We start from the raw sequence: 21,017 nt of genomic DNA on the forward strand, positions 1-21,017 counted from the left end.
ACAAAAACTTATTAACGATGTTAATGAATTAAATTCTATTTAAGATTTTTTTTTTTTTTTCTTTATAACTATCTTATTAACTTGTCTCTAAAATTTAAATATTCTTTAAATTATACTACTAACTTATCTTCAGTTTTTAGTGGGTTTTTTTTTCATTTTCTTTTTACGAGTTTCTTTTGATTATTGATTAGTAACTGATCTTAACATACTTGTAAATATTTGTATATAATTTTTAAATGGTATAAAGTAATTATACGTTTACCTTTTAATGGTTGAACACGCTTGCTGATGAAAGCACGTAGGGAGGGAGAGGGGGTAGTGATAAGGTAAATATTGTCTTCTTTTTGCCCCGGTAATGCAGATTTTATTTATATAACACGGCATTGTTTTTAATGAAAAAATAAATAAAATAAACAATAACTAAAAATAAAAAAGTAATCGTTAATATAATATGGTATAAATAAGAACAGTTAATATATTAAAAAACTGCGAGTTTTTGCTAGATAATCGCAAGCTAGTGATGCTCGTGGCAAATCGCTGTCTTTTTTGTTACAAGTTGTCATTAGCTAGTCGCTAGCTTAATATGCTAGCAATCCTCTTGGCAAAATTGCTATCTTTTTGTTACGAACATTGCAAGTTGATTTCTCACCGAGGTGTTATTTAGCTTGTGTGCTGTGGTATTCAAAGTGTATATTGTATTTTTTTCATTGTATGCTGTGTTTTTAAAGTTGTGTGCTGTTTAATTCAAAATAAGTGCTCTATTATTCAAGTTGTGTGCTGTGCTATTCAAATTGTGTGCTGTGCTCAAATTGCCTGATGTGTTATTCACAGTGGCGTCAATAGGGGGTGGAAGGGGTGCGAGCCGCAACGGGTGACACTATCACGACCTGACACAGAGGGGTGACACCAAAATAAAAAATATGCAAATATAAAAGAACTGCTCATGTTCGTGTTAATTTATTTTTGCGTTTGGCCTAACCAATAATTTCAAGTTTTGATTTTTCGATATTCTCTATTAATACCTCTGCTATTTCTTTATTTCACACAAAAATCTTTCGTCCTTTTATTCAAGATCAAAAGATTGTATTTTGTATGCCCCATCCTTTTTTCAAAGACTATTTTTTTTTTAGAAATTCGAAACCCGTGTCGTCGACCTAGTCTAAAGGGGTGACACCAAAAGCTTACCGCACTGGGTAGCACCAACCCCAGCAACGTCACTGGTCATTTATATTGAGAAACAAAAAATTGAAAAAGTTATTTTTTTTGTTTATAAGTAATTTATTATAGAAAAATTAACAAACTCTTCTGATTGATCATTGTTAATGACGTCAGGGCAGAAGCACTCAGTTTTGCTCTGTAAAATAGTTTAGTGTTTCGTTGTCACTACTTTTAATTTTTTGTATTTTTATGTAGCATAATGTTTAAGAATAATTCGGATTGTTTGTTTACAAAAGTATGTGTCAACAACCTTTTATCATTATTTGTATAATGATGAGCAAAACTGGTGATGAGCAAAAATGACTGGCTAGTAAATATAATAAGTTAGTGACTCATGTATGGTGGGATTGAAATAAACGTCAAGTGATTGTGACTAATACAATTATTGTTTGAAATATTTATTAAAAATTAGCCCTGGTTTTTTTGAGATCTAGGTTGATATACTTTTGAAAAAAACTTTGTTTACTTAGATATGGGACCCAGCATGCAATCAAGAATTAATCAATTCAAAACGCAATTAGTATTACAATTAGCATTACAATTATCATTACAATCAGCATTACAATTAGTATTACAACATTCAATGTTCTTCCGATGTTGAACATTGGCTTGAACATTAACACAAACAACATTAAAAGTAATTTAATCGGTTTATGATGCCATTCTTCCGTCCTACGAAAAGACAATAAATTAACTAAACATTTTTCCTGGGTTACCAAAGGTTTAAAAAAATTAATAAAAGTTAAATAGAAACTAAATACAGTCGCGAGTAGTGAATTGTACACAGCAGTAAATTTTTATGTTTTTATTTCTTTGTACCTGAATTTAAATAAGTTTTAATAATTTGTATTACTATTTGAAATATATCGTTGTATTTTCTCCTCTTAGTTATGGATTAGTAATGAAATAAAAAATACAGAATATGTAACCACTGAATTACGAGACGAAAAGATAAAAAGTAAAAAAAATTACTGCAGTGTACAATTCACTGATCGCGACTGTATAAAATATCTAAAAAACAAATCATCTGCCAATGAGAAAATATACATAAGATACAAAAAATCTTTTTGAAAAAGTTTGAAAAAACTTTTTTTAAACGTTACTATTTTAATCTCCCTAATTAAGCAAAAAATTGTAAACGTAAAAAATAGTCAACATAAAATTTTATTAGCGTAAAAAGTTGTAACCTAAATAAAAACATAATTATAGATTGATTTGAACTAATAAAGTATATTCTTTTTAAAGTTTTTAAATCATCATTTGATAAAAGAGTTTTTTTTAATCAATTCAACATTACTGAAGTTATTTCGCAATTCAAAGATGGTGACTAAACTAACAGTAATTACCCTATCTCTGTCTTATCTGAATTTTCAAAAATACTTGAAAGAATCATGTAAAATAGAATACAACAATAAGTTTCGCTTTAAAAAAAAAATAACTAAAAAGAGCTAGCAATTGGGAGGTCAAAAATGATCAAAATCGCGTGACGTAATTTATGAACAACCCCGAAATGGTTTCAAAGTTACAGAAAAATTGTGTTTCTTTTAATGACCTTAGTCATAAACAGTTTTTAAATATTTTCTGTGTTCTTCCACAAGGTTCGCTATTAGGACCACTTTTGATTTTAATAGATTTATCAAAGACTTGCATAAGGCATCAAATCTTCTATTTATCTTGTGTGCTATTGTGAAAGAAGAACTTTAAAACGTATTTAATTGGTTTTTATAACAAATTAACTTTAAATGTAAGCAAAACAAGTTATTTTCCATCCGCTCTATAAAAATCGGTTTCTACCCACAAACTTGCCGAAAATTCTTATTGACCAAATTAAAATAAAAAGGGATTCTGTCACTGCAAGGAGGTATAATAGAGTGGAGAGAAAACGAAGTTGTACAGTCTTTGTTGTATAATTATTCAAGCGGCAAGTCAAAATGACGCCTTTGCGTTGAAAAGGAAAATTTTGAAATGTGGTTTGTAATCTTTGTAAACTATAATCAAAATGGGTTACTCTCTTAAAAGATGACCGGATAGCTTTTAACAACTGTTTGAACTATCAAGTAGTAATCACAACAAAATCATGATCTACGTAAAATAATCATTATTTGAATACCTCGATACTAGTTATAAATGTCAAAGTTTTAGACAATCTCTACTACTTGGTTGAACCGTATCTTTAGCTTTCCCATTTAGCTATAGGTTTGTTACGCTCTTAAAAAACGTTTTTTAGGCAAGGAACTTGTTATATCTTTTCAGGATTTTATTTTGCATGGTAGTATTTTTGATGGATTTAAAAACAAAATTTGTTATATTCTAAATATAGAGATATAAACTTTTGTAAATCCGGACAAAAATACGACCAATTCTAATCTAGACATTTATTAATTCAATTCTAATCTAGAAATTTATTTTTAGTTGTTCAAAAAGCACAACATAAAAAATAACAATAAATTAACTTTAAATATTGCTTACGAATTTTTTAAACTTTCATCTTTTATTTCCAATACTTCAAGTACGTTTTGAAACAATATCATTGGATAATTTTTGTTAAAAGTGGAATGTGATTGGTTAGTTTTAAATTATGATAGTTACGCATTGTTTAATAGAAAACTGTTACTTCTATTATATTTCTAAAATTGTTCTATGAGAAATGACGACATCTTTTAATTTCGCTCTCCCTCCAGTCTCCTTCTTGGTTACTGTAATTATCATTTCTGTAAATATCTCGGCATTTTTCTTGACGAGAACATCACCTGGAAACACCAAATTATCTACGTTTGCTCAAAAGTTTTAAAAAGTATTGGAATCTTATAAAAGGCGCGAGTTCACTTAAAATAAAATTTAACCAAAATTTTTTACTCTTTTATTCATATTTATATAAATTATGCAAATATAACATGAGGATAAAAGCAAGTTACTATGTCAATATTGCTGTCAGAAACATGTGATCTGTTTAATTAATCATGTGTATTGGTTCTCACATATCAAAATAAAATTGTTTTGCCTAATTTTGATTAGCCCTTTTTGTGATGTTTTTAAAAATAAACTATAAGAGTTTATTCACTCTATTGAAATATTTTAAAATACTTAAATATCAAAAAAAAAAAAAAATACAGAAAAAACTGCTTGATCCTTTATTATATTTATTTTATTAAATAAATAAAATTATTTAAAAATATATACATATCTTTAGTATTTATTAAATTGTATATTTTGTTTGCCTATTATTTAATAATCCTAATCGCATTTTTTTGTTTTCTGAGTAGTTTTCCTAGTTTTGTAACGTTGGTGCTGCAAGCAATACTTGCTTGGTGCAGCATAATTTTTTTTTTTATAATTTATTTAGGTGCCCCAAGAAGTCCTAACGGTCTTATCACAGAGTACCACAAATGAGCATTTAATAGGAAGCTCATGCCTCCTTGCTAACCGATGTCGCAAAACTTACAACATCGCTTACGAAGGAGACTCGTGATTCAAACCCCAGAGGTGGGGTTTGAAACACGGATCCTTTGTTTCTGAAGCAAGTGCGCTACCACTGCGCCACGGCTGCACAAGTTGCTAATATAATATTGGTAACAATCCAGCTGCGCATAATGCTAATAAAGGTAACAATGTGTAAATCAAAAGTATTTGTATTTTAAACAAGGTTAGTTTAAAAGTTATTTTGCTTTGTACAATATACCATCATTTTTTGAAACTTTATTTTCAATTACATTTATATGTTTTCTCCACATAATGTCAAGAATTACGTTTAAAAACTTTAATGAAATTTCTCTTTTTATTGTATTATTATCAATAAAAAGATTCAGAAGTTTCAATCGTAAACTTTTTTTTTATGAACACTGTGGAATAATGTGTATTTAGTTTTAGTAATATTTAGAGATAATTTATTGGACATAAACCATTGGGTTAGTTTATCAAGTTCTTTGTTAAATGTTGAATATAAAATATTATTATTTTGATTAGAATAAAACAAATTAGTATCATCGGCAAATAAAACTGTTTAAAATATTAGAAAATCAACATAAATTAGAAAAAAAAGGGTTCTATAATTGATTCCTAGGGAACACCGCATTAATAATCATATTATCTGTTTTTCCATTATTGTAGAAAATATATTGCTTTCTGTTAGACAAATTTCTGTTATAAATAATGTCAGACAAATTTCAGACAATAAATGATACCAGACAAATTTCTGATGTCAGACAAATTTCTGATGTCAGACAAATTTCTGATGTCAGACAAATTTCTGATGTCAGACAAATTTCTGATGTCAGACAAATTTCTGATGTCAGACAAATTTCTGTCAGACGATAAATAATGTCAGACAAATTTCTGTTAGACAAATAATGTCATATGATAATAAATAAAAGACAAATAATAGACAAAAATTATGTTAGACAATTAACTTTTAAACTAAATCAAGTTTAATTTTTTAATGCCATAGATGCCATAGATGCCATAGAGTTTGGATAAAAGAATTATATGATCAACTGTATTAAAGGCTTTACTTAGATCAATAAAGACACCTAAACTATATTTTTTTCATTAAACCCTTTAAATATATTGTGAACAGTATGCAAGATTGCGTGATCAGTAGAATGACCTGGTTTAAAGCCAATCAATTAATCAATATATATTTCTAAAATAACTACTACACTTTATGGATATTTACAAATAGTACATTTACTAATCTTAAGTAAAAAACTTGCTGGAGTTAATACCAATAACATTAAAAACAGTATAGTAATCAATAACAGCCGAATTAGAACTAACTATAAGAATGGAAGTATTAATAATAACAATAATAACAAATAATAATAAAATTAATAACAATAATCACGATAAAAAAAATTTTAATCTAATAATACTAGAAATATATATAAGTACACACACACACACACACACACACACACACACACACACACACACACACACACACACACACACACACACACACACACACATACACACTTACTTATAAATAGTGTTGTGACCAAAACTAAAAATTGTAACTAACTTACCTAAAAAAACCGTAACTAAAATTACCCAACTAACTTTTTAGTCTAACTAAAATTAGTCGACTAACTTTTTAGTCTCACTAAATTTAGTCGACTAACTTTTTAGTCTAACTAAAATAAGTCGACTAACTTTTTAGTCTAACTAAATTATGTCGACTAACTTTTTAGTCTAACTAAAACTAGTCGGCTAACTTTTTAGCGTAAATAAATTAGTCGACTAACTTTTTAGTCTAACTAAATTTAGTGGACTAACTTTTTAGTCTAACTAAATTTAGTCGACTAACTTTTTAGTCTAACTAAAATTAGTCGACTAACTTTTTAGTCTAACTAAATTTAGTCAACTAACTTTTTAGCGTAACTAAAATTAGTCGACTAACTTTTTAGCGTAAATAAATTAGTCGACTAACTTTTTAGCGTAACTAAATTTAGTCGACTAACTTTTTAGTCTAACAAAATTTAGTCGACTAACTTTTTAGTCTAACTAAAACTAGTCGGCTAACTTTTTAGCGTAAATAAATTAGTCGACTAACTTTTTAGTCTAACTAAATTTAGTCGACTAACTTTTTAGTCTAACTAAAATTAGTCGACTAACTTTTTAGTCTAACTAAATTATGTCGACTAACTTTTTAGCGTAACTAAATTTAGTCGACTAACTTTTTAGTCTAACAAAATTTAGTCGACTAACTTTTTAGTCTAACTAAATTTAGTCGACTAACTTTTTAGCGTAACTAAAATTAGTCGACTAACTTTTTAGCGTAAATAAATTAGTCGACTAACTTTTTAGCGTAACTAAATTTAGTCGACTAACTTTTTAGTCTAACTAAATTTAGTCGACTAACTTTTTAGCGTAACTAAATTTAGTCGACTAACTTTTTAGCGTAACTAAAATTAGTCGATTAAAACAAGCTTCATTACTAAAAACTGAATAACCTATGAAGCCATGAATATTTCACACACGATGGCACATTATTGTGGCGGTTGAATGTCCCAAATATGGTTCATAGGGGCACGTCAAATCAAATTCGTAACGTATTAAATCAACTTTGATTATTAGAATTTTGTCCCAGCTCTGAGACAACTACCAATGCGGTTGTTGCAACTGTTTATAAACACCCAATGGGCACGGAATCTAAAAAAGGCACCCTTTGAACGTTTAATTAACATTCTGCAGTTTAATTTAACGTCTAATTCGGGGTTGGGAAAGCCAACTTGTTGGGGGTATTTTTGTTCTCACGCTCCAATCACCGCAATTTTTTTGAGAAACATTTTCATTTGACTTAACAACATTCTTGATTTTTTTTTGACTTAATTAATTATTTTTTTTGACTTAATTAATTAATTTTTTTGACTTAATTAATTAATTTTTTTGACTTAATTAATTAATTTGACTTAACAACATTCGCACGATGCCTAAAAGTGTCATATCTGAAACATCAAAAAAATCCTGCCCACGCCGCTGGTAAAGCAATATACGAAAAATAAAATTTTCGCAAGAATCACAAGCGAAAAGAAACTTGCTAATCGATTCATTTCGAAAGAAGATTTTTGAAACCTACCGAAAGGACTCAGTTAAAAAATAATATCAGTTTTTTACTTCATAAAAATTTGCATGCGCGATAATTGACACTTATGAGTAATGAGCTTTTAATTACTTAGTTCATTGAAAGGATTTTTTTAAATGGAACATTTTAATCTTGTTTTTATGACGAATTTCAAGTTTTCTTCCGTAAGTGACCGTTCTTCAAGTGGATTTATCGAAAATTTTCCTTTCGAAATAAATTTTTTGATCATTATTTGAAAAAACAAACTAGTAAAAATTTAATATGTTGCTATACTGAAGATAAAGTTTCATTACAAACAGTTTGATATATACAGATATTTTATTTTCACATTTCTTGCAGTTAGGCGAATAAACTTCCTTTATAGATTTCGAAACGTAGTTATTCAAAGCGCTCATTTCTCAAGTGCTACTTCCGAAAGTGAAACTTTTGGAAGTTTTGGAAGAGCATTATTTGAAATAGCAACTTGCGAAAGTCTAATTTTCAGAAGTATTAGTTGCGAAAGTTACTTTGACATATTTTAATGCTTCTATATATTCGTTACGAATAAAAATAAATACTAATTGACAATTAGTATTTATTTTTATTCGTAACGAATATATAGAAGCATTAAAATTTGTCAAAGTAACTTTCGCAAATAATTTAGTATTACAATTAGTAATTGTATATACCCTTTTGAAAGATTTTTTTACAGAAATCTTTGAAACCTTTCGGTTAACAACCCTATTTCAAAGGCCTAAAATAGCAACATAGGAAAAATTATCCCAGATAAGTAACATTCCTAAAATTTGATTTTATTATACATTGCCTATAAATTTTCATTTTCATATTAGTGATATATAGTATTGGAGCCAGCGAGAAAGGAAGGTGGTGTTGGGGGTATGACACTCACTATCTATTACCATGGAACTATAAGAGATGGACGTGCAACCTACTGTTTTACATCAAAGAGGCCGCAGAAATTAGCGAGCCATGCGAGTTTCCGACAAACTCTAAATTTTCACCCGTCAACAAAAAAATCTATTAAAATGGTGCCCTTAGTTTTTAAACAGAAACTCTGATCACGTGGTATTAGTTTAAATTTTATAGCATTTGTTTAATAAGACTGTTCAGGATAAGTAACTACTTCACGTGTTGACAAATTACTAAACAAATTACACCAAGGAAAAGGAAATCAGTTGTCGGCACGAACAGATTTTCATCATTTTTCCAAGATAAACATTTGTAAATTTGGGAACTTTTTTCGTGTAAACAAAGTTCCATCAATAATAAAATAGATCTGTAAAGATAATTTTAAAATGACTAAAAAAAGTAAAGCGAAAAGTAAAAATGCTTAAATAAAATTTTTAGTCAAGGTCTGCTTTCATGCAACTCCTTGGTCCTTCATTCACCAGCCTTAGTTTTGTGTATTTTTTGAGTATTATTTCCGATACGTCGCCATTTTTTGCCTCGACTACTCTATAAGCTCCATAATATATATTCCACTGAGCATTGTTTTTTAGTAGGTGTATTTTCTAATGGGCTTTTTTATAACTCGTTTGATAATGCAAAACCTTTTAAAAAGTTATTCAAGTTAGTCAAGGCACATAATAACCAATTTGTTTTTGTCAAATAAAAATTAGTTTATATATAGCTGGTAAATCATGCTATGTTAATATTAAATACTTAGTTATTCTTGCGGTTTGCCATAAATTGGCTTTGCTAAATTCTTTAAAACTGTGACAAACTATTTTTTTCTTCATTGTATTTATATTCATTTTATGTATGAGTTATTTATCCTTAACTGTATATATTTCTGTTGTTAAACATAAAAATAAAAAAATCTATAACATTCATAAACAATAAGTCTACAGCAATGTAGTAGATGGTGTAGTTCCCTGGACATGAAACCAATATTCTCTAAGTAGCTACAAAACTAGTTGATATTTTGTATTATTTGTTATATCTCTAGTTATACATGTACTAAAGTAGTTAAGTAAATGATCTCAATTTCTATATTATTATCAGTGTTATTTCTTGAAATATAAGGAATATCTAGCTATATAAAATTAAACTTAAAATCTGATTCTATTGTAGCCATTCTTGACGATTTTTTTATTATTCAAATAAACATATGTAACTTATATCATTGTATAGAGCTTGACTTGACTTAAAAAACGAGGGGTCATTCGGCCTTTGAAGTTAAGCGGATCTAAAGTTATTGAATTTTTTGTAGTGCAATAATTGATGCTTTTTTGACGAAAGGTATAGGGCTTGAGTATGGAAAATTTGCATTGTTATGGCACCGAAAATTTGCATTATGTCACGCAAAATCAAAACAAAAAACGTCATAAAATATGCGAAGGAAGATAGTTATATATATATACATAGTTTCTATATACAAATCCTTAGAACCTATTCTTCAAGAAAACATAAATAAATACTTGTTATAAAAAGAGGAAAGAGTAAACTTGCAATTTCCACCTGGACACTTTTAAAAAACACTTTTTTTTTTCTATAAAAATAAACCTTGAAGTTTTGAAACGCTAAGAACTAAAAATTTATGTATAAAAGTTAAAAAGTGTGCACATTCCATTTGATTCGTCATTCTTACGGCAGTTTTCAACTTACCACCTCCCCCCCCCCTTCCCCTGAATACTAGCGAATATACTTAGTCTCTAAATATTTAATTTCATATAAGCGATAAGAAGTACCAATTTATTAACGCTAACTTCCATCATTTTTCTCAAAGCGGTCGCTTTATCAAACCAGAAAATTTCTTATCACTTTTTAATTACTTAAAAAATGCAGAATATCTATCATTTTAAAGTACATTTTCACTTTTTGTTAAAAAAAAATTAAGTTACGATATATTTTTCCCAAAATAGTGTGTTTTTTTTTGTATCAAAAATTTAATTTTTAGTCGTATATAAACTCATTTAATTATATTAAATATGGCTGTATACTAGGCAGCAGCAATTTTTGGCTTTAAATTGCTTCAAGCTGGAGTAGATAGTTTGTTAGAAAATAAGAGTTTTAGCGTGAAAAGTAAGATCTAAAGTTAACTAGAAGCAATCTTATTTAAAAAGTAAGTTTGAAATATCAACTTAAATGAACCGCATTTAAGACGCCATTTTTTGTAGAATTATAAAGAAAAGGTAAGGTTAATGAAATCATTCATTATGAAATATAAACTTGGGTGGGTCATAATTAATACATGAAAATGTAAAATACATTTACAAATGTAAAAAAACTTAAATTTAAATAACATAGAATCGGGAAGACTCGCTACGTTCATATTTTGCACTTAGTTTTATAGTCTAATTAAGCAATTGGTTTTTCTAAAAACAAAATTGAAAATCGGATAATGATACTTTGCAAAAAATTGCGATAATTGTAGCCTGGAAACATAAAAGCCCTCAAGTTTCTGGGGTCCCCCCCCTGTCCCAAACATGAGAGCAACAACTTTATAAAATCATTTTTTAAATATGTTGCAACCTTGTTTGATTGTTTTTAAAACAAAACAGTTCAAGTTCTAAATTTAAGAGTTTTTATTTAAGAACAATAAAATAAATTCAAAAATAATTATTACAACAAGATATTTCCGTATTACATTGATGAAATTGCACCAATTTTAAACCAAATTAAAAAATTCCAAATTTTCGTACAAAAACATCAACATTTAAAAACATTCAGCCGTCATCCTGTTTCGCTTAGCATACAAATTGTTTAATGCATCAGAAAAAAGGCGCTCACTTGGTGCACTGGTAGCAGGTGTACATAAAATCATCGTTGAAATGCAATACAATATTGGAAAAACATATTGATTTTGATGCCAAAACTCTAAAACATTTTGTTCGTGCACTGACAATCTTATATATTCACTGATTTCTTTTTTTAAATCTAAGGTTACATTTTTGTCACTATCACTTCCGGAATCATCTTCTTCATCCTCAAATGACAACTTAAATTTTTTTGATTCCTTTATCACCTTTTTAATTAGAATTATTTCACCAACTCTTTTTGAGAGATAAAAATCTGACAAAAATTCTTTCACAATTTTTAAATATTTCTTTTTTTCGTACTTTTCAAAGAATTGAAAACTTTTATAATTTGGATCCAAAAAAGTGGCACACAATAAAAAGGAATTATTCTCTAATTCATATGAATCTTTGTAAGTTTGTAAAGATTCTAACAAATGTGATTTCAATATTACAATTAAAGGAGGAGTCTCACTTTTATTCTTACTTAGCTGCTTCTCAAGGTACTTTATACTTGGAATAATTAAAGAACACGTTGCATACCTATCGCCAGATAGTTAAACACTTACTTGATTAAAGCTTAATAAAGCATTTACCGTTTCTTTTAAGTTAACCATTTCATCTTCATCGAGTAAATATTCTCTCATATCTTTGTATTGTTGTTTCGAATTAAAGATATCTTTTACGTAGGAGTGAAGCTTAAGCATTCGCTCTGCCATGAGAAACGTAGAGTGCCAACGAGTTTTCACATTTTGAATCAAATGAAGTATGTGATTTTTTTCGACACCTTGTCGTGTTTGACTTTCCTCTAATAAATCATTAAGTTGAGAAGAATGATTGAAAGATGTAACAATTTTCCTGCACTTAGTTAATGTTCTTGCAATGAAAAAGAATCTAGACGAAGTAAATTTTTCACCTTCTTCAACTAAATCTATGACATTTTTAACAACTAATTGCAAAACATGTTCCATGCATCTTATTGGTTGAATGTTTAAACAAACTTTTAAAGAATTTAGACAGTTGCGTACGTTACTGGCGTTGTCTGATACTATACTCATTATTTTATCATCTACTTTAAACTTTTCTACAATTTTTAGCAAAGCCTCTTTTAAATTATCTGCATCATGGCGGCCATTAAGGTATGCAAAGCCCAAACAAAAACTGATGAAATTTGTTTTGTCAGAAATGAAATGTGCAGTTGCAGATATATAACTATAGTTTTGACAGGACGTCCATCCGTCAGTAGTAATAGATAAAACTTTAATTGATAATAATTTTGATTTCAAAAGTTCAACTTTTTCTCGATATAAATCAGTTAAAAGAGATCTTAACTTTTTTCGGCAAGGCACTTTATACTTTGGATTTAAACACAAAACAAATTCTTTAAATGCACTACTTTCTACCAACATAAATGGAAGACAACAGGCAATAATGAAAATTAAAAGAGCTCTATCAATCTTATCGCTAACTTCTTTTGACAAGCCACTCATAGTTCGTTTTTTTTTCGGCGTTATTATTTTGTGATCATGTTCAAGATGGTAACCTAATATACTCTTTGATGTTTTACAAGAGTACTTTTTAGGTCTGTTACTATTACATTGATTACATATCCATTTTGATGTTTCCTCCTCGATTGAGTAATATTCGTATGTAGTTTTAGCTGCTTCTTCAATGGACTGAGCATCAACTTCAATTTCTGTTTGACCGGATGAAAAACTTGAACTTCTTTCGCTATCGTTATGATCTGCAGGGTTTTGTTCATCTATAGTCTTTCTTTTATCCAATCTTTTCTTCGTCAGATTCATCAAATCAGATATTGGAGCAGCATATTCAATTGGAGAAGACGTATTATTTTTCGACATAGTTTAAAAATGCAATTTCTTAAAGTAAATTTAAATATATATTTGAGAATAACGGTTTATCTAATATATAGCGGGAAACCATTACTTTGAGGTGTCAGTTAAGACATTCCTTAAATTTTGTTGTGTTGAGAAATTATATGAACATAATATGAATTAAGACAAATAAATCAACTTAAAGACATTCATTAAAATTTATTGTTTTTAAGAAATTTAAAATACGTAATATAATTTGTGACAATTAGGTAATAAAAATGTTTTGTTTGTACCTAGTATTGCCCCACATTTTCTTTCATTGAATTAAATAAAAATTGGTTTGTTAGTAGAACAACTCCGCCAAAAACAGCTGATACTTTATACCGAATACATAATTAGTTATTAGCATTTTAATAATAATTAAAAAAAAAATAAAAATTGAGAGTTGAACAAGATATATATTCAATTACACAATATAGAAATAATAAAAAACATTAATTGCGTAACAAATTGTTACGCAATTAATGTTTTTTATTATTTCTATATTGTGTAATTGTTACTAACAACTACAATCATATTGTCGTCACTGTAAAAACTGCGTTTTATGAGTGTAGAACAAAATAAATTAGGTATTATTACCTCAAAAAATGATTGCTGGTATTATATAAAAGAAATCCGAAAAAGCTTCTGCATACAACACATTTCAAAAATATGGCACCATTTTTTTTTCTAATAGTTTATGGTTCATTTTAATTAGAAATTGAGATTTCAATCTCAATTTCTAATTAAAGCAATTTAAATCCAGATTTAAACCGCTTTTCATTGAAAGTTACTTAGTAATAAGGGGGGAGTAATTGGATACAGTTTTTTTACTATTACAAAACTCCAAGTGTATATCTCGCAAACTTAAGAAAAAAAAATTTTCTCCAAAAACTTGAAAAACTCTGAAAATCAACTTTGAAAAAGATGCCATGGAGATCTAAATTGTAACTTACAGCAATTTGTTATTAAAAAAATGGCGCTCAAACCACTTCACAACTAAACATAACAAGATTTAAAAAAAGTATTTTTTGGGTAAAAGTAACAATATATTTTTTTCAAATTAAAAACTTAGTCGACTAAATTTAGTCAAACTAAAAAGTTAGTCGACTAATTTTAGTTACGCTAAAAAGTTAGTCGACTAAATTTAGTTAGACTAAAAAGTTAGTCGACTAAATTTAGTTAGACTAAAAAATTAGTCGACTAAACTTAGTTAGACTAAAAAGTTAGTCGACTAATTTATTTACGCTAAAATGTTGGTCGACTAATTTTAGTTACGCTAAAAAGTTAGTCGACTAATTTTAGTTACGCTAAAAAGTTAGTCGACTGAATTTAGTTAGACTAAAAAGTTAGTCGACTAAATTTTGTTAGACTAAAAAGTTAGTCGACTAAATTTTGTTAGACTAAAAAGTTAGTCGACTAAATTCAGTTAGACTAAAAAGTTAGTCGAATAATTTTAGTTAGACTAAAAAGTTAGTCGACTAAATTTAGTTAGACTAAAACTAACCTTAACTCCCACCCCTATCTAGAATGTACTCTTTTCAAAACATTCTACTTGCCATGCATTGATAAGAATAACGGAAAAAATTAGGAAAGCTCTTGATACTGGTCATTTCGTTTGTGGTGTTTTTATCGATTTACAAAGCTTTCGATAACGTTGATTTAATTTAGAAATCAAAATACTATGGGTATTTTGATTTCTAAATTAAATAATTATGGAATTCGTGGTATTGTCAATGGTTTCGATCATAACTTTTAGATCGAAAACAATTTGTAAGTATTAATGGTTTCAATTCTAGTAATAAATCAGTTTTGTGTGATGTTCCTCAAGGTTCTGTTCAAGGTCCTCTTTTATTTTTGATCTACGTTAACGACCTAATCAACTCTGTTCACTTCTCTTCAGTTCATCTGTTTGCTGATGATACAAATATCTTGCACATCAACAAATCGTATCATTCTTTATGTAAAAATGTTAATCTAAAAGGTATAGTTCACTGGTTAAATGCTAACCTAATACGTTTCAAAACAGAAAAAACTGAACTAATTTTTTTTTCATCTCCGAGAAAACACTATTTCTTTAAAAATGTTGAAATCAAAATCAAAAATAATAATAAACAGCTATATTCTATAAGAGTTATTAAATATCTTGGTGTATTAATTGATTGCAAACTTTTATGGAACTTTCAGATTAATGAACTATATTAAAACCCAGAAGTATGGTAAAAATTGCTTATCAGTGCGTTGGTGAATGGAACAGGAGCCTAACATGCATTTTGAATGAGTCCAAAAAGCTATATTCTAGAATACCTTTACTCCATCTAAAAAATATCAATTTAAAAAAATTCTGAAAAACTTTTTTTTCTAACTTTTAGACACATTAATCCTTACGATTAAAATATTATCCTTACGATTAAAATATTCTTTTAATTTTCTTTTCGTCATTACTACAATTACTTTTTGTTTATTTTTTTCTTTTTTTATTATTAAAACCTGCAAATTATGATTTCTACATGTTTGTTTTAATGTATGTTCTATGTCCTTTAATGTGTTTAATTTATGTGATTATTTAAATGCATGTCTTTGTTTATTATTACTTATATTATGTTTAAAAATTGGTGTCACTCCTTTGATCAGATTTCTGTATGAGTGATACCATCCTTATAAATCATTAACTTGTTATTATAAATAATTTTATGCTCATAACTACTATTATTATATTAGTTATTATTATTATTTTTTTCATTGTAATTATTGTAAACATACTTAATATTACTATTACTATAACTTGTATCAATTTTTTTTTTATCTTATATTATTATAATATATTATTATTACTATTATTATTGTTATTATTATTATTATCAAAACTATTGTAAAAATGATTTACACACTAAAAAATAAAGGTAGAAATTTTTAGTTAAGGTAGGATATGTGATATACCCTTAGTAAGGTATAATTTTCTACCTTAAAAGGTAGAAAATTATACCTTTAAGTTAGAAAATTGTATGACAAATAATTGTTTATAATATAATTTTCTACCTTAAAAGGTAGAAAATTATACCTTACTAAGGGTATATCACATATCCTACCCTAAGGTAGAAATTTTAGTGTGTACGAAAAATAAATAGCTTGCAGTTGTAATAAAATAGTTATAGCGTGTATTGTATTTCATAATGTAAGATATAAAACAACTTATTTAAACAAATGCAGTTTTCTACAAATGTGATATTATGGACATGGCCCACTTTTTCACTGAAGGGCTCAATTGTACTTCAGTTTATAAAAAATTTAATTTAATATCAAAAAGATTAAAATTTTTAGTTCTAACTAAACGATAACAAAAAAAATTAATAAAATACATTAAAAAAAGTTTAGCACACATTGCATACAAAATGATTCGGCATCAAAGTTTTTTTAGGCACAAAAAAATATTCTCACTAAAAACTATCGGTTTAAATAAGTAAGTGTAATAATCCCATCGGTTTATATAAGTAAGTATAATAAAATAAGATTTGTAAAGGGGGTCAAACACAAGGGTAAATAGTTTTAAAATAAGCCAAGAAAAAAAACTTCTTAAAAATATTTAAACGATAACTCAAACTAAAAGTTCCTTTTGATTTGAGACAGAATTTATTTCGGTAAAGGAGCGCTATGTTGTTAAATCATTCGTAGATTTTTTTCAAAGGAGCCTTTTATTTACATCTGCTAAAACCTTTCTTACCTTTATACTTTTTCCTCAACTCTTCCCGCTCCGTTGTTTTTAATGCTCATTAATATTTCTAACTCTTTGATCAAGCGTTTGCCTTCCTCAATTTGTTTATCAACTATAAAAGAAATTTAAAAACGGTGCTATACATTGAATGTTTAGGTTTTTTTAAATTAAAGCTGTTATGATTACCTGATGAAGTGTATTCTTTTATATTATCTTTTTTAAATTTATCGTTGTTTTTTACGCTTTGTATAACTTTCATTTCATTTGGCTGGAAATTAATTTTAGTAACAGAATATACATTTTCTTCAAAACCTTCGGAATCTTCAGAATTTATATTGTCAGTTTGATATTTATCGGCTCCGTTATAAACAGGTTTAGTTGGAAAATTTTCATCCTCGTCACTGTCGTTTGTTTTATCGTTGGAACTTTTTGCTTTTTCATCAGTATCTTCTGTTTCTTCAGCTTTGTCTTTTTTTCCTTCATTTGTATCTTCTGTTTCTACATTGGTATCTTTTGTTTCTACATTGGTATCTTTTGTTTCTTCCTCAGTATCTTCTTTTTCTTCATTGGTATCTTTTGTTTCTTCATCAGGATCTTCTTTTTCTTCATTGGCATCTTCTTTTTTTTCATCAGTAACTTCTGTTTTTTCAGCTTTGTCTTTTTTTCCTTCATTTGTATCTTCTGTTTCTACATTGGTATCTTTTGTTTCTTCCTCAGTATCTTCTTTTTCTTCATTGGTATCTTTTGTTTCTTCATCAGCATCTTCTTTTTCTTCATTGGCATCTTCTTTTTTTTCATTGGTATCTTCTGTTTCTTCATCAGTATCTTCTGTTTCTTCAATATAGTCTTTCATTTCTTCATTAGTATTTTTTTTTTCTTTATCAGTTTCTTTTTTTAAATTAGTAGAGCTTTTTGCTTCTTCATCAAAGTCTGTTGTTTCTTGGTCATATTCCATTGTTTCTTCATCTGAATCTTTTTTTTCTTTAACAAAATCTGTTGATTCTTTGATTGAATCTTTTTTTTCTTCAACAGAATCTATTGTTTCATCGACTAAATCTTTTTTTTCTTCAACAGAATCTATTATTTCTTCCACTAAATCTTTTTTTTCTTCAACAGAATCTGTTGTTTCTTCCACTAAATCTTTTTTTTCTTCAACAGAATCTGTTGTTTTTTCATCTGCATCTTTTGTTTCTTCTTTCCATGTTTCTGCAATCAGATACTTTATATCTTCGTTAGCATCTTTACCTTCTTCGTACTCATCTTTTGTTTGTTGTGTAATGCCTCTTACTTCTTTAACAAGACTTTCAGAATGTCTTATTTTTTTATGTATATCTTTTATTTCCTCGTCTTCGTCTTTAGTTTCTTTTTCATCGTCTCTTGTTTCTTTAATAAGATCTTTTGTTTCTTCGAATGCATTTTGAGTTTCCTTGTTTGCATCATTTATTTCTTTATCATCGTACTTTATCTCTTTAACTAAGTTTTTTATTTCCTCAAATTTTGCTTCTTCTTTATCTTCATACTCATCTTTTGCTTCTTCTTTATTTTCATATGTTTCTACAACTAAATCTTTTATTTCTTCATTAAAAGCTTTGGTTTTTTTATCAGCACCTTTGGTTTCTTTATTATTTTCATTTAAATTAAATATATCACTACCCTCTTCGTAAACATTTCTTACGCTTTCATGTATAAGTTCTTTGCCGTTTTTTCCATTTAGTCCTAAATAACATAAAATTATAATTGATTAAAAATTAATTTACAAATTTTAAAGTCGTTTTAGTTCCATTTAATCTGATTTATACTAAATAACAATAGTCTTAATAGATTAACTTAAGATTAACTAAACTAAAGATACACGAATTTGTGAATTAGTTCAGATGCACGATATGTATTCATCCAAATAAACTACACGTTATGTATTAACCCAAACATATTTCACGCTATGTATTAATCCAAACATATTACATGTTATGTATTAATTCAAGAATTTTACATGATATTTATTATTTCAAGACTTTTATGTTTCAATTAATACTGAGTTTTTATACCTACATCCAGGGCCGCCGAGAGCCCCACGCTGCCGGGAACAGCAACCCTGATTGGCGCCCTTATTTATCAAAATTTCCTTATATTATAAATGAAGGACCTTTTTTGTTTTTTTTAGGAACCTTCTTTTAATTTGGAGCCCCTTGGATATCTACCGCCCGGGACAAACTGTCTCTTTTGCCCCCTTCCCTCTCGGTGACCCTGACTACATCACATCGAGAATTTGTTCTTAACTCGTGTATCTCAAATTATTATTTTCATAAAATAAACTCTCATCATCACCTTCTCTTTGATAAAAATGGTAAAAATAAAATGTTTAACTAAAAGGAGTCAGAAACAAATTTTATTATTTTCCTAATTATGGTTATTAGTTGAATTCATTTTATTAGTTGAATTCAGCACAGACATTTCTTCATTTTTCAAACCTTGTTATAAACGTTATATATACTTTGATATGCGTTGTTACCTTGATATAGATCTGCTGGTTGTTCATTGTTAATGCTTCTACCAGAGAGACTAACTATTAAATTGAACGCCAATATTATCTCTGTTATTGTTTTCATATTGTGAGTCTTGCTTTCTAAACATATTTTCAGAAAACATTTCAAATTGCTTTTTCATTTTAGTATTTAAAATATTTTTTTTTATAAATGTAAACATTATTCTGTAAATATTAACATCTAGATATCAAAATAAATATATACATATATGATAGTAAATCCGATGTAATAAATAGTAAATAATATTTAAAAGTATAAATATTATCTTTTAAATTTTACCTAAAAGTTAATTAAAATATAAAAATGAAAAATATACGAAACAAAAAAATGATCAAAATTTAATTAGCATTTGATAATGGAATGTATAAGATTTGCATTATTAAAACTTTTTCTAAATTAACAATATATATTTGTTATATACAATTTGCTTGGCAACATAGCGATTGCTAAATTAAAATATAACTTCAGATCTTCAGACTTGTTCTAGTGTAGACTGACTTAGAAGATAAATAGAAAATCATCTTGTAAAACTGTTTTTTTTCAAAATAAATTAAACAAAATAACCTGTAAAACTTGTATAATATTTTTTAAATGGTGTTTTTAAAAATGTTTTTTTTTTGTAACTGTTGAACTTGCTGAGATTAGTTTACACAAGTAAATTTTTGAACAAATTTTATTTTGTTGAATAAAATGTCCATACGAACAATGTAGATTTCGCTGTAAAAAAAGTAATCTCAAAATTAATTTTTTATTGTTTACGATGATTTTAAAAATTTTAATGACATTGAAACATGTAAATATTAATCAATTTAAAAAAAAAAATGGTTTTAACTACCAGAGAATTTACTTAACTATTAGTTTAGCAATTTGTTAAAGCTAAAACATCAATAACAATTTTAATTTATTAACAGCATCAGACTCTCAAAAATCTCAATTACATATCGTGGTCCTTATTTATTTAACAAAAAAAATTTCTAGAAACAAATCACTAATAAATTTAAACAACGAACACTCTCTGAAAACAAAGCTAAAACCTACAATAATCAAATTAAACAACTATAAGGAAATTTTTTAAATTTTAATTAAAAAATTATAAATAAAATAAGAAAAAAACACCCCTAATAAAAAAATATATAACTTACTTTTAACATTAAACGATAAAATAATAACAATATTAATAATAATAAAAAATAAAAATAATAATAATAATATGGTATATATGTAACATATACATATATACCACATATGCAAATGATTTTTTATGTATATTACACGTCTAGAAAAAGGTACTCAATGTAGTTATAGGAAGCTCGCAGAAGACTGACTTCAGTCTTTTGCAAGCTTCCTATAACT

General features: G+C 27.4%; 1 protein-coding gene across 2 annotated transcripts; it reads right to left on the reverse strand.

Moving 5' to 3' along the window:
* Positions 1-1,723: 1,723 nt before the first annotated feature.
* Positions 1,724-20,008, reverse strand: LOC136082234 (neurofilament light polypeptide-like). Of its 2 annotated transcripts, none has more exons than XM_065800814.1 (5): positions 19,944-20,008; positions 19,631-19,744; positions 17,308-18,837; positions 17,131-17,233; positions 1,724-1,890 (listed from the first exon to the last, which is right to left on the reverse strand). In XM_065800814.1, the coding sequence occupies exons 2-4, from the start codon at positions 19,725-19,727 to the stop codon at positions 17,133-17,135; spliced, it is 1,728 nt and encodes a 575-aa protein (XP_065656886.1). In that variant the 5' UTR covers positions 19,728-19,744; positions 19,944-20,008; the 3' UTR covers positions 1,724-1,890; positions 17,131-17,132. The 2 variants fall into 2 exon arrangements, with proteins under 2 accessions (XP_065656886.1, XP_065656887.1); XM_065800815.1 differs by having other exon boundaries at positions 19,869-19,956.
* Positions 20,009-21,017: the final 1,009 nt, after the last annotated feature.

Source organism: Hydra vulgaris, chromosome 07 (assembly GCF_038396675.1).
Source record: "Hydra vulgaris chromosome 07, alternate assembly HydraT2T_AEP".
Taxonomy (NCBI): domain Eukaryota; kingdom Metazoa; phylum Cnidaria; class Hydrozoa; order Anthoathecata; family Hydridae; genus Hydra; species Hydra vulgaris.